This window comes from Oryzias latipes, chromosome 8 (assembly GCF_002234675.1).
Source record: "Oryzias latipes chromosome 8, ASM223467v1".
Taxonomy (NCBI): Eukaryota; Metazoa; Chordata; class Actinopteri; order Beloniformes; family Adrianichthyidae; genus Oryzias; species Oryzias latipes.
Genome location: NC_019866.2, coordinates 25,796,556 through 25,818,530, shown reverse-complemented (window position 1 = coordinate 25,818,530; position 21,975 = coordinate 25,796,556). Strand labels below are relative to the sequence as shown.

Genomic DNA, 21,975 nt, shown 5'->3' with positions numbered 1-21,975 from the left:
GGCTCCACAGGGGACAGTCCTACCACCGTCTCGGTTCTTTACATCATTCTGGCATAACTGGCAGTGCGTAGCCGGGTCTTCATTCTTGCCATTGAGTTGGCTTCAGGACTTGCCTTCCTCACTAGAGGTATTTAACTGTTGCAGCTCTGCTTGTTACCTGCTCCAGGTTGCCATTTGCCTGTGGAACTCCAAGTTACTTGTGACTGTCCTCAGTGTCTCGGGTCTCAGTGTCTCTGGTGCTGGTCCTGTAAGCAGTCCAGCTTCAAAAACCAAACCTGTGGACTGGCATCTTTTCAGCACTATGACCCTCATTTATGGGCTTCAGTTTTTGTCTTTTCTTCTTTATATGCTAATTATTCTGGTGTACAGCACTTTGTGTTAACTTTTGTATGAAAAGTGCCATGTAAATAAAGCTTGATTGGATTTGATTGCTGTCTGCTTTTGTTCCTTCTGGGAGAGACCCCTCCCGTGTGGACCACCTCGCCCCTCTGTCACCATCCGATGTCAGATCCTGGTGCTGTGGATCAGGGAGTCGATGTTGCACCCGTTCTTTTAACTGTGAAACAAACGTATCTGGGTCTTCCTTTTGCACGCTGTGACCCATGGAAGTGAATATCTGGAGGCCAAGTCCTCGGTTTTGCAGCAAATGGTGGTCACCGTTGACTTTTGGAGATGCAGATCTCTGTTGTCATACTAGTGTGAACTAGTCTTCCATGTTGGTCACTAGGTTAACTGTGGCCAGCTCTGGTTTAGTTAGAATAATTGTCAGTTTCTTGCCCAAATGTTCTGGTTTGGTCAATGGTCCGTTTCCAGTAGCAGAGGCTTTTATTGCAGCGGGGACTCTGTGAAAGGATTTGAAGTTGTAGAGTTTGACATTCTGATTCCCTTCTTTGAATTATACTTTTGGTTTTTTCTCCAGGATGCAAACTTCACTTTTGTTTTCCTGGTAAATGTTATTCAGAATATTTTTATAAATAGGAATATCTTGAGCTCAAAGACAGTTTTGTTTTAATAACTAGGCTTCAATCAGCAAATGTTTGCATGTGATGCGTGTTTTGAAGAATTTAATGTTTGATTCATTATTTTGCGGTAAAACTGCTGAATATTTCAAGTGTGCCACCATGGCACCGGCCCGGAACCAAAGTGATCCCTCATTGTGGTTCATCATAACGTGTTTAAGTGGGCGGTGTAGCTGTGACCCCTCTGGGCCACCGTAGAAGGCTGCTGTAAATCCCAGCTTCACAATAAAAGCAGAAACACGGCGCTGCGCCGTCAGATGAGCTCCTGTTTTGGAGACGGACATTTGACCACAAGTCTGAAAGCCACGGCTGCTGGGGGGGTCCACTTGGAACCAGAGCTGGTTTCTCAGAGCCAGCAGTAATCCAGATTCCCGTCCATGACGACAGACTCTGGAACCCCATGGAGAACCTGATGGAGGACCCATTAGAACGGATGAAAACCGGGATAGGTGACGTTTTCCAGAACCAGGACACAAACATGAAAGAGAAGATCTTTATTTGGTCAGTTTAGACGGTACAAAAGAAATCCTGGGACTAAACCCTGATCTTTAGCTGGACTCTGTGAAGAAGCTAAACACAAGCGAGCGTCTGGACTCGCTGATAATCCAGAAGAACCACAGCGGATCTGGAATCTCTAGAAGAGAGAGGAAACGCTGTGGATCCCAAACAGAGCAGAGGATCTAGAAGACTCTGGAAAGGTTACAAACATCAAAGACAAAAGCTTCAGCAGATTCTTTAAAAAACAGGAAGAGCTCATGGCGCTGCCCCCGGGGGCTCCACAGCTGTAACTCTACTCATACTGGTGGCTGCCCTGGCTGGGGGGCAGAAGTGGTGGTGGAGCTGGTTCCTCTGAGGCAGGGGGGAGGGCGGAGGGGGTCACTTCCTGTCCAGTAGGAGACTGTGAAGCCGCTGCTTCCAGGTTGTTGTCTGCAGGGGGGGGCATGCTGTTGCTGTCATCACTGGGGGTGCAGATGCTACTAGGAGAGCTGTTCTCCCTGGGGGGCTCAGGGGGAGGAGAGAGCATCTCGGAGACCAAAGATGGAGGCTCAGATGACGGCGTTGCGGCCGGCTGCTGGTCTGACGGCGGCTCTGAAGCGGCTGCATCCTCTGTCAGGTCAGGGGGGGGGACATGTTTTTACAAACATGAAGGTGGGGGGCACCTTGTGCTGCGTTCACAACCAACACGACTCACGCCTCAGATTTTTCTGAAACTGTCTTCATAAACTCTCTCTGGAAAGGCGTGGGTGGGAGGAGCTACCGTCACCTTTCAGCCCGAGCGCTGCCTGGCGCGGCGTCTGTCTCATGGACGACAGCATGTTTGGCGGGTGACCCCGTCTCCATGACTGCGTTCATGACATCATCCGGAGACTCTGCACCGTCTGCTGCAGGGGCGGCGTCTGGATGACGAGTTTCTGTCCCGCATTAGTCAGAGGAGGAAAAACTAAGAATAAAACCAGAGGAACGTTTTATCATCGCCTCCATAACAACAATATCGAGCGTTTAGCTCCTCCCCCTCGGACTCCACCCGCTGATCCCGCCATATAACACGCCACGTGCCCAACGTTGACACACTGATTGGTTGGCCCGACGCGTTCTCTTCACTAAAGTACAGATCGAACCTGGGACGTACTGGCAAAATCGCACCGCGCTGCGTCTGACGCTCAAATGGCGCCGCGGGACCTCAGACGGCGCCTGCACACAGACCTAACGGTGAACCTGGGCTGCGTGAGCTGCGTTGGGTGTGGACGCGGCTTCCCATAAGTACAGACCACGTGGATACCTGTCTCCATGGGCGTGTCCTCCTTGGTCCCTGGGGAGCTGTTGGCCGTGCTCTGCTCAGAAGCCCCGCCCTCCTGCAGCTGCTGAGCAGCCTTCTCCACTTGCTCCGCCGCCTCGCGCTCCCTCTCCTCGGCCCGCCGACGCGCCGCCTCCTCAGCAGCCGCCATCTCTGCTGCCAGCTTCTCCATGTCCACCTCCACCTTCTGACTGCACAGCTGTGGAACAGAACCAGAACTCTGAGGCCCGGACCTCTGCTGTACAACGGGGGCTTCACCTGCCCCCCACCTGACAGTTGGGGGTCCGTGCGTCTCCCTCTAAGGCTTCCTGTGTGCTAGAACCCTTCCTAGAGGTCTACTGGATCCAGTCCGGATGGACCTGGTGCTCGTCACGGGCAGAACTTTCAGGGTTCTCCACCTGTTTTAGTTTTTAATGTTTTATTTTGATTTCTGGAAATTCATTTGATTTTCTGATGTTTTTTATGTCCTATTTTTCTTTTGGAATTGTGTTTTCTTGTGACACAGACTCTAACCAAACGGCTCAGATCCATTTTCATAAATCAGTCATTCTGCTTTGAGGCGTGTTACAAAAGAATGACCCGTTTCTTCTGGTCAGGACGGCGACCGAACACTGTGGTCACATTCCAGAGCCCTGGCTTTGTCCTGACCTCTACCAGCACATCAGTGTTCAGACTCCGCCCTGTGTGACCACAGACCGTGTGACCGTCGGAAACCGGCGGTTGTATTTTCTAAGTGGCTTCAGACTTCAGTCAGGAGGAGCCTGCAGGCCAATGCCAGCCTTTTCGGGTTCCTTTGTGTTGGAACCGTAAAGCTGAGAGGAATGAACCTTTTCCTCTTCCTCCTCCTCCTCTTCCTCTACCAGCTTGTAGATGAAAGGATTCGTACCCTCTTCAGCTCCGTGTTGAAGGAATCGGTGGTCTCCAGGAAGCGCTTCTTCTTCTCCTGGTGACGATCTTCAATCTGCAGCAGCTCTGCCTCCAGCTTCCTCTGCAATCAGACGTCTTTTCATTAGTCCTGAAGAACCGTGAGGCGGCAGAACCGGGACAAAGACCCACCTGGTGCACCATGAGGGACTGGACCTGCCTCTTCAGGACCTGCATGCGGGCCGTGGTGACCACCGAGCGCACGTCTGGCACAACGATCTCGCTCAGGATGTCACTGATGAGGCGGTGGTTTCTCTGAAAGCGAGCGGCCGCCGTGTGCTTCACAGAGAAGCCGTCGTCGTAGTCTGATGAGGAAACGGATCAGCTGAGCCATGATGGCGGCGCTTCGTCATGCCAAAAGTGTGAAGCCTTTCCAAAACTTGCCATCAGGGTCTTCGGCGGGCTGGATGCTCATGTACGGCTCCCCCTTGTCTAGACGGCTCTGGCGCTGCCGGCTCTCCTCCTCCATGGCGGCCTCCGCCCGGTTCTTGGCGTTCACATAGGCCAGGTATGCGGGGGAGTTGTGGTAGGCCTTCAGAGAGTCGTTGTATTCGATCTAGAAGAGTGAAGATGTTTATTCAGACATCACACCACAGCAGGCTGGTGTGATGCAGAACACACGCGCTCTGACACCCCCCAGCATTTCCAGATGTTTGCAGCTGGGTCGGCCTAAGGCATCATTCTGCACCCAGAACTCCTGACAGCCTGAGGTTCTATTTGGACAACGATGCTGTCAGAAGGGAAAAGGAGCTCCTGCTGCCCACCTTTTCAGCCTCGTACTCGTTCAGGTAATCCTGCTTCTCCTCGTCGGTCAGGTCTCTCCACATGCCTCCGATGATCTTCCCGATTTCCCAGAGTTTCAGGTCTGGATTGGAGGCTTTTACTTGGTCCCATACCTGCCAGAGAAGACAGACGGGTCATCTCGGACCCCATCGACATGCAGCTGAGCTTAGATTATCAAGAGGTCACTTCAAAACCATGAGTGAGCATGGAAACACTCAGATGAAGCTGAAAAGATCGTTTCCTTGGAGCTTTGGTGGTCCTGCCAGTTTGAGCAGGTCTACCTGATGGGACATCAGCAAAGCCCCTCAGAAGACTACTGACACCTACTGTCTGTGGCTGCTAAGGCCAAACCAACAAAACTGGACTAGAAGGACTCGTCAAAGACTCGTGTTCCAACAAAGACATGTCTGAATGAGGATATGACGTGTTGGGGATTGGTGCCATCCCCGTCTACGCCCTCAAAGTTTCAGGGGAGGGAGGACAAGCAGTAAAAGCAGACACCGTGGAGGGGTGTCTTACCTTCCTGCTTACCTTCCGGCTGTACCGCATGTAAGGCATCAAGGGCTTGTCTGGAGGTTTGGGAGGCTTTGGAACCGCAATCCCAGAGGAATTCTGTAGGAGAAAAGAGGGAGATTAAAAGAGATTAAAACCAACCAGAGCGCAAAAGGACTTGACATATTCTGAAAAAGAAACCAAAGCAGAGGTGTCCTTGATCCGTCTGACATAGGCCTTTTACATTTATAGTTGTTTAAATGACTGCTGCACATGAGCCACTGTTAACGGTCCTAAACAAGAAGCAGTGATGGAGAGGAGGTCACTGAACAAGCTCTTATCCATCATGGACAACCCAGAGCATCCTCTCCACCCTGTTCTGGACAAACAACGGAGCTCCTTCTCTAGAAGGCTCAGACAGCTCCGCTCCAAAACTGCCCGGTACCAGAAATCCTTCCTGCCAAATACTATAACCCTGTTCAATAATTCACAATGCAGAAGATAACCTTTGCACATTTTTTTTTTCTCTTTTCTTTATTTTGCACATTTCTTTTGCACATCTCTTTACCTGCACTGTTATGTAAATAGCTCTTTAAATTATACCACATTTTCCTTGTTCTCTTTTTTATTTTTATTTATATTATTCTTACTCTTTTTTTCCTGTCAGTTGTTATGGTAACGAACAAATTTCCCACGTGTGGGATCAATAAAGTATTTCTGATTCTGATTCTGATTCTGAAAGTATTCTCCTTCTGAGACGGAGGGAAATCCTAGTCATGGTCAGTCTAAGCGTCCTCAGGCTGCTCTGGTCTCGTTGGCTCCATAGTCATTTTAGATCCTCCTGTCAAACTGAACAGATTCAATCAGCCATCAGGAGCAGCTAGAGCAGGGGTCCCCAAATCCAGGCCTGGAGGGCCGGTGTCCTGCTGGTTTTCCAGAAACCCTCCCTTATATGCTGCTGATTACCTGGATCAGGTGTGTTTAGCCAGTAAGGAGCTTCAATGGCAGGTTAGTTGGAAGACATGTAGGACACTGGCCCTCGAGGCCTGGATTTGGGGACCACTGAGCTAGAGACTTTGAGGGAGTTGGAGCGAGTGGCTATGGCTCTGGTATGTGTTGTAGTGATTACTGCAGTTAATGGGGGGTCGTCCATGCAGCACTGATGACAGATGAGCCGGCAGCACTGGCTCTCTCTGTGTCAGGATCCAGATCCTGCGTTTACAGAAGTCTTCGTGGAACAGCGCCGCCTTGTGTTTATGAATATACACAGATCCACACGCCCACAGGAGCAGTGCGGTCAGCCCTCTGATCCTCCAGGAAAATGAAGCGGTAAAGGAGACGGAGTGGAGCACCGCCTCAACATTGATGGCTTATTTGATTGCTTATTTTTGTTCAAATCTGATCTGAACTTCTGGACCTGCAGATGTTTCTACACATTAGATTTATCCTCATAATTTATATAGTTTCATTGTTGCTCTCATGTAATGGTGTGATTGTTTTTGCCTTCATGTATTTTATTGTTCTTAACCAGTGCAGCACTTCATCGGATCAGTAGAGGCGTTTTAAAATGAGCTTCATCAATAAACTGAACTTCTAAAAGTGACAAACTTGTTGAAATGAAACATGATCCGCTGATGCTCACGTCAGCAAGACCTTTCCGTGCTCAAGCCCTAACACAATGAGGGCAGCAAGAGTCCATTTAGCGGTGATGTTTTACCCCTCTGAGGGCCGCCACCTTAATGTGGTGGAGGGGTTGGAGAGGACTCCAAGGTGGTAAGGGGCCCTGGTGGGGTCTCCCATGGCAGACGGGTCCTTGGTGACGAGGGGGACAAAGGCCGGCTAAGAACCCCACAATCAGAGCTCCCCCTGGAGCTAGGCCTTAAGCCATAGGCCATAGGCCTTAAGCCATAGGCCATAAGCCATTAGCCATAGGCCATAAGCCTCAAGCCATAGGCCATAGGCCTTAAGCCATAGGCCATAAGCCTCAAGCCATAGGCCTTAAGCCATAGGCCATAGGCCATAAGCCATTAGCCATAGGCCATAAGCCTCAAGCCATAGGCCATAGGCCATAGGCCTTAAGCCATAGGCCATAAGCCTCAAGCCATAGGCCTTAAGCCATAGGCCATAGGCCATAGGCCTTAAGCCATAGGCCATAGCAAAGTTTTGAAACATAGATACCCATCCATCACCAACTTTGGTATGGACCTGGCAACTAACGTATTCATTACTGATTTGATTGATTAGAGACCACTGCTCTAGAGATACAGAAGGTGATTTTCTTTATGGCAAGAGAATAAACATTCATTATTATTCTATATCTAGTTGTCATATTTGACAGAGAAGTCAAGATCAAGTATGCCAGACACATTTAATCCATTGATTTTTGTAAATCTATTGATTTTTAAACCATTGATGTTTATCATTTTTAATATGTGTTTTATGATTATCAGCAGATGGCCATTTTAAAACTTCCTCAGGGATTATTAAAAACCCTGTCTGTCTATTCGTCTAGCTATCCATGCATCCATCCATCATAATTAGATGCATCAGCAGAAAAGAAGAGGAACGTTGCATTCATGCAAGCCAAAAAACTCAACTGTGTTCATAAATGAACATCTGACAAAAAATGGGGATAGTGCAAGACAGGCAGGGATGTTAAGAAAACAGGAAAATACTGGAACATGGAAAATTAGGGAAGAGTATGGATCTGTGACCGGGATGGACCTGTTCTAATGAAAGAACTGGAGAAGGAGCAGACTAGACAATCATAGCTGGCAGAATCTATAGCCAACATAAGGAAACAAGCTTGGTCGCACATTTACAATAGACAAATGCCTGTTGGACAAACATGGAACCATTTGGAACCGATGGACACCTGACACCAGTGTCATAAAACTAGGACAGAAATAAACCCCACTTCTTTGGACACCAGTGACTTCCAGTATTAATCAGAGTCATGCCATCTGAAGAAATTCTCTGAGGACTCTGTGGTTGTCGGCTGCATTAATGGTGGGCAGGAGGAAGAGTACAGGGAACCTATGGATAAATTCATGAGGTGGTCTGGAGCAAACCACCTGCTGCTGAATGTGGAAAAGACCAGAGAGATGGTGATGGACTTCAGGAAGAAACCACCAGCTTCCCAGCCTCTCAGCATCTTTGGCAGAGATGTGGCAGAGGTGGAGGGGGTCCAAGTACTGGGGAGCAACCATCCACAACAGACTGAGCTGGAAGAGCAACAGCTCTGCTGTGAATCAGAAGGCCAGCAGCAGACTCCACTTCCTGAGGAGGCTGAGGTCCTTCAACGTCTGCAGCAGGATGCTCGGGATGTTCTAGCAGTCTGTTGTGTTCAGCACTCTGTTCTTCTCTGTGGTCTGCTGGGGGGGGCAGCATATCTGCCAGGGACAGTAATAGACTGAACAAACTGATCAGAAGAGCTGGCTCCATAATAAGATGGAGGTGTTTGAAGCTGTGATGGAGAGGAGGACTTTAAATAAGCTGGTATCCATCCTGAGCATCCTCTCCATCCTGTTCTTGACGGTCAGTGGAGAACCTTCTCCAACAGGCTAAGGCAGCTTCACTGTCACACCAACCGCTACAGGAGATCTTTCCTACCTCACTCCATTGGACTCTAGAACTCGTCATCCATTTGCCATAGATAAACTCATTTAAGTCTGTTTTTCTCCTGAGCTGTCATCCAATACAACTGTTTTCACTGATGGTTCTTTCTGATTGATTGTTCTGTTCTCTCTTGTCACCCATTGTTTGTTTGTTTGTATCTTTAGCCTAACGCCGACGCTGCAACAACCCAATTTCCCGAGCTGGGATCAATAAAGAATCTTTATCTTAATGCTCTTTGATATAAATTTGATTGAGTAAAAAAGACAGACGGGCAATGACTTGTAGTTCCTAAACAAGAGTGATCTTTTTTTTATGCTGACGAGGCGTATGATGAGCGTCCACCAGGAACTGATGGATGAGGAGGAACAAGGTCCCACTTATTACTGGCGTGGGAGGCGGGGCTATCGGTCAGCTGTCAGGACTCCAATAACATGGAGGCCGATTCTCCCTTCAGTTCAGATGGGGAGTGACAGGATTTTGTCTAAAAATGTGCACAGCAGAAGTTCCACTCGCCGCGAGCTGTTCCCCCCCCGAACACAGAGGAGGAGCCAGACACGCCTCCAACTGTGAGCAGATTCCAGAGTCCAGAGGGATTCACTCCACAACTGCACTCAAAAAGACGTTTTCTTGTATTCTTTGGAACTGGAACAATAAGAAAACAATTCTGGGGGGAAATCTGATGGACAACAAATGTTTTGAGCTGCCTGGAAGCTGAAGCCCCCCAGGCAGGAAGTCCAGACTCTGCTGCATGACATCATCAGAGGACGCAGCGTGGAGGCGTGAGGCTGGGTGTGCCGCTTCAACGGAACAGAAACGGTTTCTTGTTGTATGGTTTTAACACATGAAAAAAAAAAAAAGAGGACATGAAAAGACTAAACCAAATTCATATGTTGTCCTAAACATGACATTTTCAAAATGTAAGAAAAGAGGAAAATTCAAGAGCAGACAAAAAAGACGTGTTGGCCTCAGACTCTAAAGAGTTCAAACACAAACTATGAATTTTATATAAGATTTAGATGTATTTCTAGCAGAAAGTAAATATTTCTAAAATGCAGAATAATAGAATGTATGCTGTTACTGACAGAGCACCTTCTACCATTCATTTCAACAGTCTGAAACGATGGCATCTTTAAAGAATTCAGAAACCAACATTAAATGTGGTCAAAGTGCTTCACCTCCAAAATCTCCTCCAGCTCCGTCACCAGCTCCCTCTAAAACAGTGAAACCAAACATTCCTGCTGAAGATGCCTGTGACTGAAGGTTCAAAAACATCAACTAAAATGTTTCCTCTTCTCATCATGTCCTGGACTGTATGTCCACACAAATGCACACGGCTTGGTCAGGTGGATTTGAAGCAGCAGCTACTGAAGGTTAAAAAAGCAAAACCACTTTGTATCTGAAGCAAAGTGTTTCTTGAGGTCAGAGCAGGTCAAGAAAAGGCTGAGACCCCGAGCTGCTGCTGCTGCTGCTATGTTACTAAAGCTAACAGTTTCAGATCTTCATCTGCTGCACAGCTCCATAGCATGAAAACCTGTTTCTGACTTTACAAAACCACTTTGGCCTACAAGACATCAAATCTGCCGAAGAACACAAGCTAACTGGAGACCAGCAGACGTTTGCTGAGCTCATGCCAAACAACATCAGATTCACGTTTCAATGTCTCTCTACTCATAGACTAGTGTTCAGACTAGACGGCCCAGACGCCGGTGGGAGGAGCTCAGTCCTGATTTTAGCCTCATCACTACATGAGAGCATGACTGGAACGGCTGGACATCTAATCACAGATCATGGATGATGCTAAGAGATCAGGTTGGTTTATTCTGAAGAGCTCTAGTAAAACATTGGTGACCACGTCTCCATGACTGCGTTCATGACATCATCCAGAGACTCTCCCCGTACGGCGAGCTTCACCGTCTGCTGCAGCGGCGTCTGAATGATGGCGCTTTTAGCACGACTTCCACCTCCCTGTGACCCCGTTTGATGACTTCCTGTCCCGCATTAGTCCGAGCAGGGAAAACCAAAATCAAAGTTAGAGTATCTTTGATTAATGCCTCATTCAAATGAGGAAAATATCTCAAGGTTCAGGGGAGAGCGAGCACGTTCTCTCTCATGCTGGCTTTGAATCCCGTCTTCAACACGTCGCCGGCCAAAGCAGAGTCCCTGATTGGTTGAAGTGACTTGTTTTCTTTGGCAAAGCTCAGATTTTGAACTCTGTATGCGCCGTTTGACAGGCGGTCCTGCCAGACGCTCAAATCGCGTCGCAGGGCCTCTGATGGCGTCTGAACATTGACTTAACATTGAACCTGGCCGCCTCTGCGGCGGGAATTGCGTTTGCTGTGAACGCAGCTTTAGAAACTTTTCAATAACAGACCAAAGTATGGAAACACTATTTTCATATGTATGTAGTCGTGTTCACAGCACCATGACTTTGAAAATTCCTCTGACAGCTCAATATTGTTCTAGATCAGCCCTCGAAGAAATAAGCTGTTAACAGAAGTTTTACCAAAAACACAAGTTTCATGGAGTATTTACTAGTTATAAAGTATTTTTCATTTGATTATTTTTGCCAGTTTTTATAGATTTGAAAAGAGAAACAGAAAGAAAGAGAGCTTCTTTTCAGTTTGAGAGTGAACCCACGATCATTAATTCATGTCACATGCATAAATACAGTGGGGAAATAAAGTATTCAGTCAGACACCAACTGTTCTGTTCTCCCTCTTCGAAGGATGAGAGAGGCTGGTAATTTTCATCACAAGTAAACCTCAACAATGAGACAAAATGAAAAAAAATCCAGAAAATCACATTGTCGGATTTTTTAAAGAATTTAGTTGTAAATTATGATGGAAAATAAGTATTTGGTAAAAAACAAAAGTTCATCTCAATACTTTATTTACCCTTTGTTGGCAATGACAGCAGTTAAACGTTTTCTGTAAGTCTTCACAAGGTTTTCACAAACTGTTGCAGATCTAGAGCAGTGATGTTTTGGTCCATTCCTCCATGCAGATCTCCTCTAGAGCAGTGATGTTTTGGTCCATCCCTCCGAGCAGATCTCTAGAGCAGTGATGTTTTGGTCCATTCCTCCATGCAGATCTCCTCTAGAGCAGTGATGTTTTGGTCCATTCCTCCGAGCAGATCTCCTCTAGAGCATTGATGTTTTGGTCCATTCCTCCATGCAGATCTCCTCTAGAGCAGTGATGTTTTGGTCCATTCCTCCATGCAGATCTCCTCTAGAGCAGTGATGTTTTGGTCCATTCCTCCATGCAGATCTCCTCTAGAGCAGTGATGTTTTGGTCCATTCCTCCATGCAGATCTCCTCTAGAGCAGTGATGTTTTGGTCCATCCCTCCGAGCAGATCTCTAGAGCAGTGATGTTTTGGTCCATTCCTCCATGCAGATCTCCTCTAGAGCAGTGATGTTTTGGTCCATTCCTCCATGCAGATCTCCTCTAGAGCAGTGATGTTTTGGTCCATTCCTCCATGCAGATCTCCTCTAGAGCATTGATGTTTTGGTCCATTCCTCCATGCAGATCTCCTCTAGAGCAGTGATGTTTTGGTCCATTCCTCCATGCAGATCTCCTCTAGAGCAGTGATGTTTTGGTCCATTCCTCCATGCAGATCTCCTCTAGAGCAGTGATGTTTTGGTCCATTCCTCCATGCAGATCTCCTCTAGAGCAGTGATGTTTTGGTCCATCCCTCCGAGCAGATCTCTAGAGCAGTGATGTTTTGGTCCATTCCTCCATGCAGATCTCCTCTAGAGCAGTGATGTTTTGGTCCATTCCTCCATGCAGATCTCCTCTAGAGCATTGATGTTTTGGTCCATTCCTCCATGCAGATCTCCTCTAGAGCATTGATGTTTTGGTCCATCCCTCCGAGCAGATCTCTAGAGCAGTGATGTTTTGGTCCATTCCTCCATGCAGATCTCCTCTAGAGCAGTGATGTTTTGGTCCATTCCTCCATGCAGATCTCCTCTAGAGCAGTGATGTTTTGGTCCATTCCTCCATGCAGATCTCCTCTAGAGCAGTGATGTTTTGGTCCATTCCTCCATGCAGATCTCCTCTAGAGCATTGATGTTTTGGTCCATTCCTCCATGCAGATCTCCTCTAGAGCATTGATGTTTTGGTCCATCCCTCCGAGCAGATCTCCTCTAGAGCATTGATGTTTTGGTCCATTCCTCCATGCAGATCTCCTCTAGAGCAGTGATGTTTTGGTCCATTCCTCCATGCAGATCTCCTCTAGAGCATTGATGTTTTGGTCCATTCCTCCATGCAGATCTCCTCTAGAGCAGTGATGTTTTGGTCCATTCCTCCGAGCAGATCTCCTCTAGAGCATTGATGTTTTGGTACATTCCTCCATGCAGATCTCCTCTAGAGCAGTGATGTTTTGGTCCATTCCTCCATGCAGATCTCCTCTAGAGCAGTGATGTTTTGGTCCATTCCTCCATGCAGATCTCCTCTAGAGCAGTGATGTTTTGGTCCATCCCTCCGAGCAGATCTCTAGAGCAGTGATGTTTTGGTCCATTCCTCCATGCAGATCTCCTCTAGAGCAGTGATGTTTTGGTCCATTCCTCCGAGCAGATCTCCTCTAGAGCATTGATGTTTTGGTCCATTCCTCCATGCAGATCTCCTCTAGAGCAGTGATGTTTTGGTCCATTCCTCCATGCAGATCTCCTCTAGAGCAGTGATGTTTTGGTCCATTCCTCCATGCAGATCTCCTCTAGAGGAGTGATGTTTTGGTCCATTCCTCCATGCAGATCTCCTCTAGAGCAGTGATGTTTTGGTCCATCCCTCCGAGCAGATCTCTAGAGCAGTGATGTTTTGGTCCATTCCTCCATGCAGATCTCCTCTAGAGCAGTGATGTTTTGGTCCATTCCTCCATGCAGATCTCCTCTAGAGCAGTGATGTTTTGGTCCATTCCTCCATGCAGATCTCCTCTAGAGCATTGATGTTTTGGTCTATTCCTCCATGCAGATCTCCTCTAGAGCATTGATGTTTTGGTCCATCCCTCCGAGCAGATCTCTAGAGCAGTGATGTTTTGGTCCATTCCTCCATGCAGATCTCCTCTAGAGCAGTGATGTTTTGGTCCATTCCTCCATGCAGATCTCCTCTAGAGCATTGATGTTTTGGTCCATCCCTCCGAGCAGATCTCTAGAGCAGTGATGTTTTGGTCCATTCCTCCATGCAGATCTCCTCTAGAGCAGTGATGTTTTGGTCCATTCCTCCATGCAGATCTCCTCTAGAGCATTGATGTTTTGGTCCATTCCTCCATGCAGATCTCCTCTAGAGCAGTGATGTTTTGGTCCATTCCTCCGAGCAGATCTCCTCTAGAGCATTGATGTTTTGGTCCATTCCTCCATGCAGATCTCCTCTAGAGCAGTGATGTTTTGGTCCATTCCTCCATGCAGATCTCCTCTAGAGCAGTGATGTTTTGGTCCATTCCTCCATGCAGATCTCCTCTAGAGCAGTGATGTTTTGGTCCATTCCTCTATGCAGATCTCCTCTAGAGCAGTGATGTTTTGGTCCATTCCTCTATGCAGCTCTCCTCTAGAGCAGTGATGTTTTGGTCCATTCCTCCATGCAGATCTCCTCTAGAGCAGTGAGGTTTTGGTCCATTCCTCCATGCAGATCTCCTCTAGAGCAGTGATGTTTTGGTCCATTCCTCCGAGCAGATCTCCTCTAGAGCATTGATGTTTTGGTCCATTCCTCCATGCAGATCTCCTCTAGAGCAGTGATGTTTTGGTCCATTCCTCCATGCAGATCTCCTCTAGAGCAGTGATGTTTTGGTCCATTCCTCCATGCAGATCTCCTCTAGAGCAGTGATGTTTTGGTCCATTCCTCCGAGCAGATCTCCTCTAGAGCATTGATGTTTTGGTCCATTCCTCCATGCAGATCTCCTCTAGAGCAGTGATGTTTTGGTCCATTCCTCCATGCAGATCTCCTCTAGAGCAGTGATGTTTTGGTCCATTCCTCCATGCAGATCTCCTCTAGAGCAGTGATGTTTTGGTCCATTCCTCCGAGCAGATCTCCTCTAGAGCATTGATGTTTTGGTCCATTCCTCCATGCAGATCTCCTCTAGAGCAGTGATGTTTTGGTCCATTCCTCCATGCAGATCTCCTCTAGAGCAGTGATGTTTTGGTCCTTTCCTCCATGCAGATCTCCTCTAGAGCAGTGATGTTTTGGTCCATTCCTCCATGCAGATCTCCTCTAGAGCAGTGATGTTTTGGTCCATTCCTCTATGCAGCTCTCCTCTAGAGCAGTGATGTTTTGGTCCATTCCTCCATGCAGATCTCCTCTAGAGCAGTGATGTTTTGGTCCATTCCTCCATGCAGATCTCCTCTAGAGCAGTGATGTTTTGGTCCATTCCTCCATGCAGATCTCCTCTAGAGCATTGATGTTTTGGTCCATTCCTCCATGCAGATCTCCTCTAGAGCAGTGATGTTTTGGTCCATTCCTCCATGCAGATCTCCTCTAGAGCAGTGATGTTTTGGTCCATTCCTCCGAGCAGATCTCCTCTAGAGCATTGATGTTTTGGTCCATTCCTCCATGCAGATCTCCTCTAGAGCAGTGATGTTTTGGTCCATTCCTCCATGCAGATCTCCTCTAGAGCAGTGATGTTTTGGTCCATTCCTCCATGCAGATCTCCTCTAGAGCAGTGATGTTTTGGTCCATTCCTCCATGCAGATCTCCTCTAGAGCAGTGATGTTTTGGTCCATTCCTCCGTGCAGATCTCCTCTAGAGCAGTGATGTTTTGGTCCATTCCTCCGTGCAGATCTCCTCTACAGCAGTGATGTTTTGGTCCATTCCTCCATGCAGATCTCCTCTAGAGTAGTCGTGTTTTGGTCCATTCCTCCATGCAGATCTCCTCTAGAGCAGTGATGTTTTGGTCCATTCCTCCGTGCAGCTCTCCTCTAGAGCAGTGATGTTTTGGTCCATTCCTCCATGCAGATCTCCTCTAGAGCAGTGATGTTTTGGTCCATTCCTCCGAGCAGATCTCCTTTAGAGCATTGATGTTTTGGTCCATTCCTCCATGCAGCTCTCCTCTAGAGCAGTGATGTTTTGGTCCATCCCTCCGAGCAGATCTCCTCTAGAGCAGTGATGTTTTGGTCCATCCCTCCGAGCAGATCTCCTCTAAAGCAGTGATGTTTTGGTCCATTCCTCCGTGCAGACCTCCTGTAGAGCAGTGATGTTTTGGTCCATTCCTCCATGCAGATCTCCTCTAGAGTAGTCGTGTTTTGGTCCATTCCTCCATGCAGATCTCCTCTAGAGTAGTGATGTTTTGGTCCATTCCTCCGTGCAGATCTCCTCTAGAGCAGTGATGTTTTGGTCCATTCCTCCATGCAGATCTCCTCTAGAGCAGTGATGTTTTGGTCCATTCCTCCGAGCAGATCTCCTCTAGAGCATTGATGTTTTGGTCCATTCCTCCATGCAGCTCTCCTCTAGAGCAGTGATGTTTTGGTCCATCCCTCCGAGCAGATCTCCTCTAGAGCAGTGATGTTTTGGTCCATTCCTCCGAGCAGATCTCCTCTAGAGCAGTGATGTTTTGGTCCATCCCTCCGAGCAGATCTCCTCTAAAGCAGTGATGTTTTGGTCCATTCCTCCGCGCAGACCTCCTGTAGAGCAGTGATGTTTTGGTCCATTCCTCCATGCAGATCTCCTCTAGAGCATTGATGTTTTGGTCCATTCCTCCATGCAGATCTCCTCTAGAGCAGTGATGTTTTGGGGCTGTTGCTGGGCAACACAGACTTTCAACTCCCTCCAGAGATTTTCTATGGGGTTGAGATCTGGAGACCGGCTAGGCCACTCCAGGACCTTGAAATGCTTCTTATGAAGCCACTCCTTCGTTACCCGGACAACGTGTGTTTGGTTTCATCTGACCATAGGACATTCTCCCAATCCTCTTCTGGATCATCCAAATTCTCTCTAGCAGACTGTAGACGGACCTGCACATGTACCGGCTTTAGCAGGGGGACACGTCTGGCCCTGCAGGGTTTGAGTCCCCGGTGGTGTAGTGTGTTACTGATGGTAGCCTTTGTTCCTTTGGTCCCAGCTCTCTGCAGGTCATTCACTAGGTCCCCCGTGGGATTCTGGGATTTTTGCTCACTGTTATTGTGATCATTCTGACCCCACAGGGTGAGATCTTGGGGGGGGGGGGGGGGGCAGATGGAGGGAGATTCTCAGTGGTCTTGTACGTCTTCCATTTCCTAATAATTGATTTCTTCACTCCAAGCTGCTCACCTGTTGCAGATTCAGGCTTCCAGCCTGCTGCAGGTCAACAGTTTGGTTTCTGGTGTCCTTAGACAGCTCTTTGGTCTTTAGTGGAGTTTAAGTGTGACAGTGTGAGGTTGTGGACAGGTGTCTCTGTATAGATAACCCGTTCAAACAGGTGTCATTACTACAGGTAACCAACCAGTGGAGGACAGAGGATCCTCTACAGAAGAAGTTACAGGTCTGTGAGAGACAGAAATCTTGTTTGAAGGTGACCAAATACTTATTTTCCACCATAATTGACAAATTAATTCTTTAAAAATCAGAAAATCTGATTTTCTGACATTTTGTCTCTCATAGTTGAGGCTCACCTATGATGAAAATTACAGGCCTCCCTCATCTTTTTAAGAGGGAGAACTGGCACAGTTGGTGGCTGACTGAATACTTTTTTTTGCCCCACTGTAGCAGCAGCATGAGCTACCTTAGATATGAAACACCAGAAGGACTGAAGCTGAGCCAATCTATGAGTGTTACACATTCCCAAAGCTTGTCTATTAAAAACCAAATAACTGCCTCTCCTGGTCTTGAACGGTTCAACCTCCATCCTTCATTAATTACCCTGCTGGAGCCTCCGGAGCTCCCTCCCAGCCGGAGGTTGTTGTAGGCCAGATGGCTGTAGGGGTTGTAGCCCACAAACCCCGGGGTGGAAGGCATTTGCTGATGGAAGACAAATGAGACAAAACACGGATGAGAAATGGCTTACGAACAAGAGGAACAGGGAGAAACATAAAAAAGTGAAAAAGGGGAAACGTGAAAATATAAGCTGATTTCTTTGATGGACAGGCAGAGGGCAGCTGTTCTGAATGAGTGTGAACTGTTGCATCTAGATGCCGCGCTTCAGCGTTGGAGGAGCCAAACAGCAAAACTAACTGAACCACTGGCTAGTCACTAGAAAATACTGAGCGTCATCAGTCTACAGCAGGAGTGGGGGCTCTGCTCCAGCCCCCACCAGGTGAGCCAGCAGCAGCACAGCCATGGTGACATCAGAGAGGCAACCGGACACTTACTGTGGTTGGGGCAGGGGGAGGGGGTGGAGCGTAGGACGGGCGCTCTATGGTGAAGAAAAAAACAGAAGATACGTTAGTGAGGTCATCAGACTTCCTTCAGTTCCTGCTTTAGATGACGTCTGGCCAATGAGGCTTCAGGATGATCCACAGACCATAACTATGGAGTCCATTCAGTCTCAATGATCACAAACGCACACAAGCCGTTTCACAGATACACACATTGTGTTTCACACAAGCACACTAAATGTTTCAGAAATGCACAATAGATGCTTCACAAACATGAGGTTTTTTTAACATCCACTTGTAATATGAACTCACAGATCATGTGACTTGCAGAATGTGCATTTACAAACGCCCCCCCCCCCCCCCATTTGTGAGAGAGTCTAATTTTGAGACTCTCCTGACGCAGTAGGTCAACTAATGTTACCATTGGCTAATGAATCTGTCAATCAAACTCAGCAGCAAAGCAGGCGTGTTTGCTTTCACACAGGTGACAGAGAAAAGCCCCGCCCATCTTTGATTCTGTACCGGTCTGTTGTTAGCGTGTTAGCTTTAGCATGGCTCCTAGGTTTATTGCCTTGTGCAACTTTCTGGTGGACTTGGAAGCTCGTTAGAACTAGTGAATTTCCTCATCGTGGCATAAATAAAGTTATCTAATCTAATCAAAGCAACAGTGTTTGAATGCAGTTGACATCCCAGAATGGAGTCTGGTACAGAGCAAAGTGATTCCAGTTTCTCCACAGAACTTTCAGTGGAACTTGAGGAGCTTCTCATGATCCTCTCAAGGAAACCCGTGTCCGAGTGCTAAAATGATGCTAGCATCACAGCTAATAAGGATACCGTATTAGCAAACGATCCGATCGTACGACACCGTTCCCCGGATTCAATGCAAGCGTGTGTTTGTGAAACAGGTTGTGCACATTTCTGATTATTGGGACTGAATTAACTCCATACATTACAGACATCAGCTGATTTGTTGTGCATTCACACGTATACAGACTGCTGTAAACACAAAGTGACATTTTACTCCCACTTATGTCAACATCTGTGTGCTGCAGAGCCAATCACACGCCTTCCCGATGGTATTGCATAATGATATGTGCCTGTATTTGTCAGCATTGGGAACACCATTAAAACGCCAACAAAGACCCTCCACCCTGCATCTGTCGTCTTTGTACCGCTCTGTTACCAACCTGCCTGCTGCTGCAGCCTGATAGCCCACATTTAGACTCATCAGTCCACAGCACCTGCTTATCTTTTTCCTAAGCCCAGTCCCAACTCTTCTGTTCATACTTAACGCTTGAATGTGTTTCCATATTGGAAGTTAGACTTTAGAGCAGCACTGGTTTAGGGTCCCACTGGTTCCTGTCAGGCCTGAGCTGACAGAACTGCAGGACATTTTCTCATTTCCACCTCCTCTACTGCACCAAGTCTGTTTGGGCGACCCAAAGCGTCTACAATCCCCAATGTTGCCCATTGCTTTGTGCTTCTGTAACCCTTGTGCTATCCTAGGCACGTTAACGTTGGGAGTTGGGTCATCTAGACCCACTAGACAGTGCTCTGAACCTTTTTTCTTCAATGATTTGTGATCTTCACTGGTGTCCATGGATTACATGAAATCTTTCCACCTTTATCCACCTTTGTCATTGTAGGGAGAACACCTCAATGGAAGGGGGGGGGGGGTCATCTAAGATAGCACAAGGGTTAAAGGAGTGGAACAGCCCATTCTGAAGTCCATCTGCTCTGAACTCCATGTCTGGCAGAGACTTGCTGATGCGGCAGACTGCATTGTGTCTTGTTGCTGGGCTCAACTGTCTGTTACCTTGACAACAGTTTGGCTGTTTCTCCAGTACATCTGTTTCTGTTACTAACTGGGTTTCAACCTACAGGGCTCAGCATAAATCAGGACACCCCCCTTTCATTGATCAGTAGCTCAGTGAACAAAGGAAAAGTTTCCAAACTTTCCACCAGGTTGAGTTTTATTAAGTACTTCTTGAACTCCATAACATGAAATGAAGGTTAATGATCTGACTTTGATCACATCATCTTCAGTTTGACTTCAGTTGGTTGAAGTCAATATGAACACTGCAACAGAAACTACTACATCTAGTATTTTGGAGGAGCCCTGTGGTTTCTAAGGACAGCACCAAGTCTTGTAGGCATGAATGAACAGGTTGGCGTCATATTGGAACATCTGTCTTTGTCCATTCTTCAAGAAGAACCTCTTTCAGAGCCTGGATGGAGACTGATGCTCATCTTCTTGTAGCCTTCACCTTTTTTGTGCCAAGAAATGATTTCCTTTCTCAGATTTGGTGACATTTCTTTTCCATGGGGAGCCATTGCTGACAGCATGAAATGGGATGTTGGATAAGAAAGTCCTTTTCTAGTCACCTGTGCTGCACACCTCTTACATGAATCATTAGACTCACCTGAGGTTGAATGTCTGTTCATTGGGATTTTGTAGTCTAAGTTTGTCTTTTCTCCCAAGACGATGACTGGGGTGTTCTCATTTATGCAGCTGGGCTTGAATTAACTTGTTAGGAAAAAAGCTTTTTTGTGTGCAAACGAACACAGCTTGTTTGCAGTCAGTGAACCACCTGTGCAGGTGTGTTTAGTAGTTTAACAGAAAACGTTGATTCTGAAAGGACACTAAAGGTTTTCTGACACATGGAGTGGGGTGTACTTGTTTATGCTGATGAACTGTAGTTCAAACCCAGGAAATGAAAGCCTGGAATCTCTCTATATGAACTTAAAATGTAAAAATATCTTTAGTGTACATAAGATGTCCGTTTTAAAAAGGTGTTTTTTAAGGCAAGTTCTTTTATAAACATCATGTCATCCTGAATATGTCAGTGTTTACCTCACAGCATCTATGTTGCTTCAAATTCAACTTTTCTTAATTATATTACAATTTAATATTTGATAAGGAAATACAAATTGATTTAATATCCATTTAAATTTTTGTTCTTCTGACTAGCTTTGCAGTGATGCCTCCTTTTTTCTTGGACAGTAATGAGAGTTTTGACACTAGACGTTTCATCTTTGATTCGGGTCACAAACATTTTGTTGTTTTGCTTTTTATTCAGGATTAAAGTTAGGCCCTGCATGTGATGACTGTCTTAAGCTTAATGTCTGAATGGTCTTTGTACCATTGGAAAGCTTTCTTGAAGCCCTTTCCAGAGACTTACAGACCAGGACAATCCAGATCCACATACAGTTAGGGCGAATCGAGAACCCAGACATGTTGGTACCTGAGGTTTTACCCAGTTGTCCCCCAAAAACAAAGGCGACCATAGACATAAATATGAATAATTAGCTGAATTTTGGGCCATCGGGGACATTTCATTCATTCTGGGTTCAGACCGTAAACCGTCATCATCTCTGGGCCTGACTGTGGTTCCGAAGAACAGTCTCCGTTTCTATTGGTCAGCGGCGGATGTACTTACTCGACATCCCGGTTGGTTCGGAGCTGCTCCGCCGGTTCGACTGGAAACAGAAGCAAAGTTTTCCGGTTAGCAGCAGAAAAGGAGTCGTTAGACACAAAGCGACCCGCGGAGGAAGACGGAGGTTAGGTTAGAAATCCTTCACTACAGCCGTAACTCCAGCCGGCTAGCAGCTCTTTCTGGCCCGTCTTTGTGAGCGGGACAAGGCCGCAGCCCGACGGCGAACAGCTGCGGGTCCCGCGGCTGAAAGGCTCCACGTCACGTCACGTCATTCCCACACAAACACGCAGAACGGGAACGTGCCCACATCTAATCATACATTTCACCCGTTTCATAGAGAACAAACATAGCAAACCTGTTAGCCTCGCTTTTTCTTTGTTCCCTCTTTCACAGTAAACCGGAAGCAATACAAGAACTTCCGCCCAAACGCCAATCTTTTCAAAGTAAAAGCGTAACTGTGTTGTGGTTCTTTAAATGAACGAGTGTTTTTCTTCTTCTTCACTGCACTTATATTCTTTACCTCATAAGATAATCTGTCCATGGTCATAGATGCTGAGACAAACAGATTTAAAAAAGGAACAGAAAAATGAAACTTATTTATTTGCTTCAGCACATAATCCTTGAAAGCCATGTTT

The 21,975-nt window shown here is 47.0% G+C and overlaps 1 protein-coding gene across 5 annotated transcripts; it reads right to left on the bottom strand.

The window, feature by feature from the left end:
• Positions 1-1,498: 1,498 nt before the first annotated feature.
• LOC101174813 (SWI/SNF-related matrix-associated actin-dependent regulator of chromatin subfamily E member 1) lies at positions 1,499-21,784 on the bottom strand. 5 transcript variants are annotated; one of them, XM_023957904.1, is made up of 11 exons: positions 21,696-21,784; positions 21,344-21,383; positions 17,898-17,941; positions 17,449-17,547; positions 5,041-5,133; positions 4,503-4,634; positions 4,123-4,294; positions 3,871-4,043; positions 3,701-3,802; positions 2,800-3,013; positions 1,499-2,126 (listed from the first exon to the last, which is right to left on the bottom strand). In XM_023957904.1, exons 2-11 carry the CDS (start codon positions 21,348-21,350, stop codon positions 1,810-1,812), a joined length of 1,353 nt encoding a protein of 450 aa, XP_023813672.1. In that variant the 5' UTR covers positions 21,351-21,383; positions 21,696-21,784; the 3' UTR covers positions 1,499-1,809. The 5 variants fall into 5 exon arrangements, with proteins under 5 accessions (XP_023813672.1, XP_023813674.1, XP_023813675.1 ...); XM_023957906.1 differs by having other exon boundaries at positions 5,053-5,133; XM_023957907.1 differs by lacking the exon at positions 17,449-17,547.
• Positions 21,785-21,975: the final 191 nt, after the last annotated feature.

What these genes read in the sequence shown, in the direction of transcription:
- LOC101174813 (XM_023957904.1), bottom strand. An exon ending in CTCCCCCTGCCCCAACCACA is followed by an intron (nt 17,548 to 17,897) that starts GTAAGTGTCCGG and finishes GTCTTCCATCAG; the next exon opens with CAAATGCCTTCCACCCCGGG. An exon ending in GGACACGCCCATGGAGACAG is followed by an intron (nt 2,127 to 2,799) that starts GTATCCACGTGG and finishes CTGACCTGACAG; the next exon opens with AGGATGCAGCCGCTTCAGAG.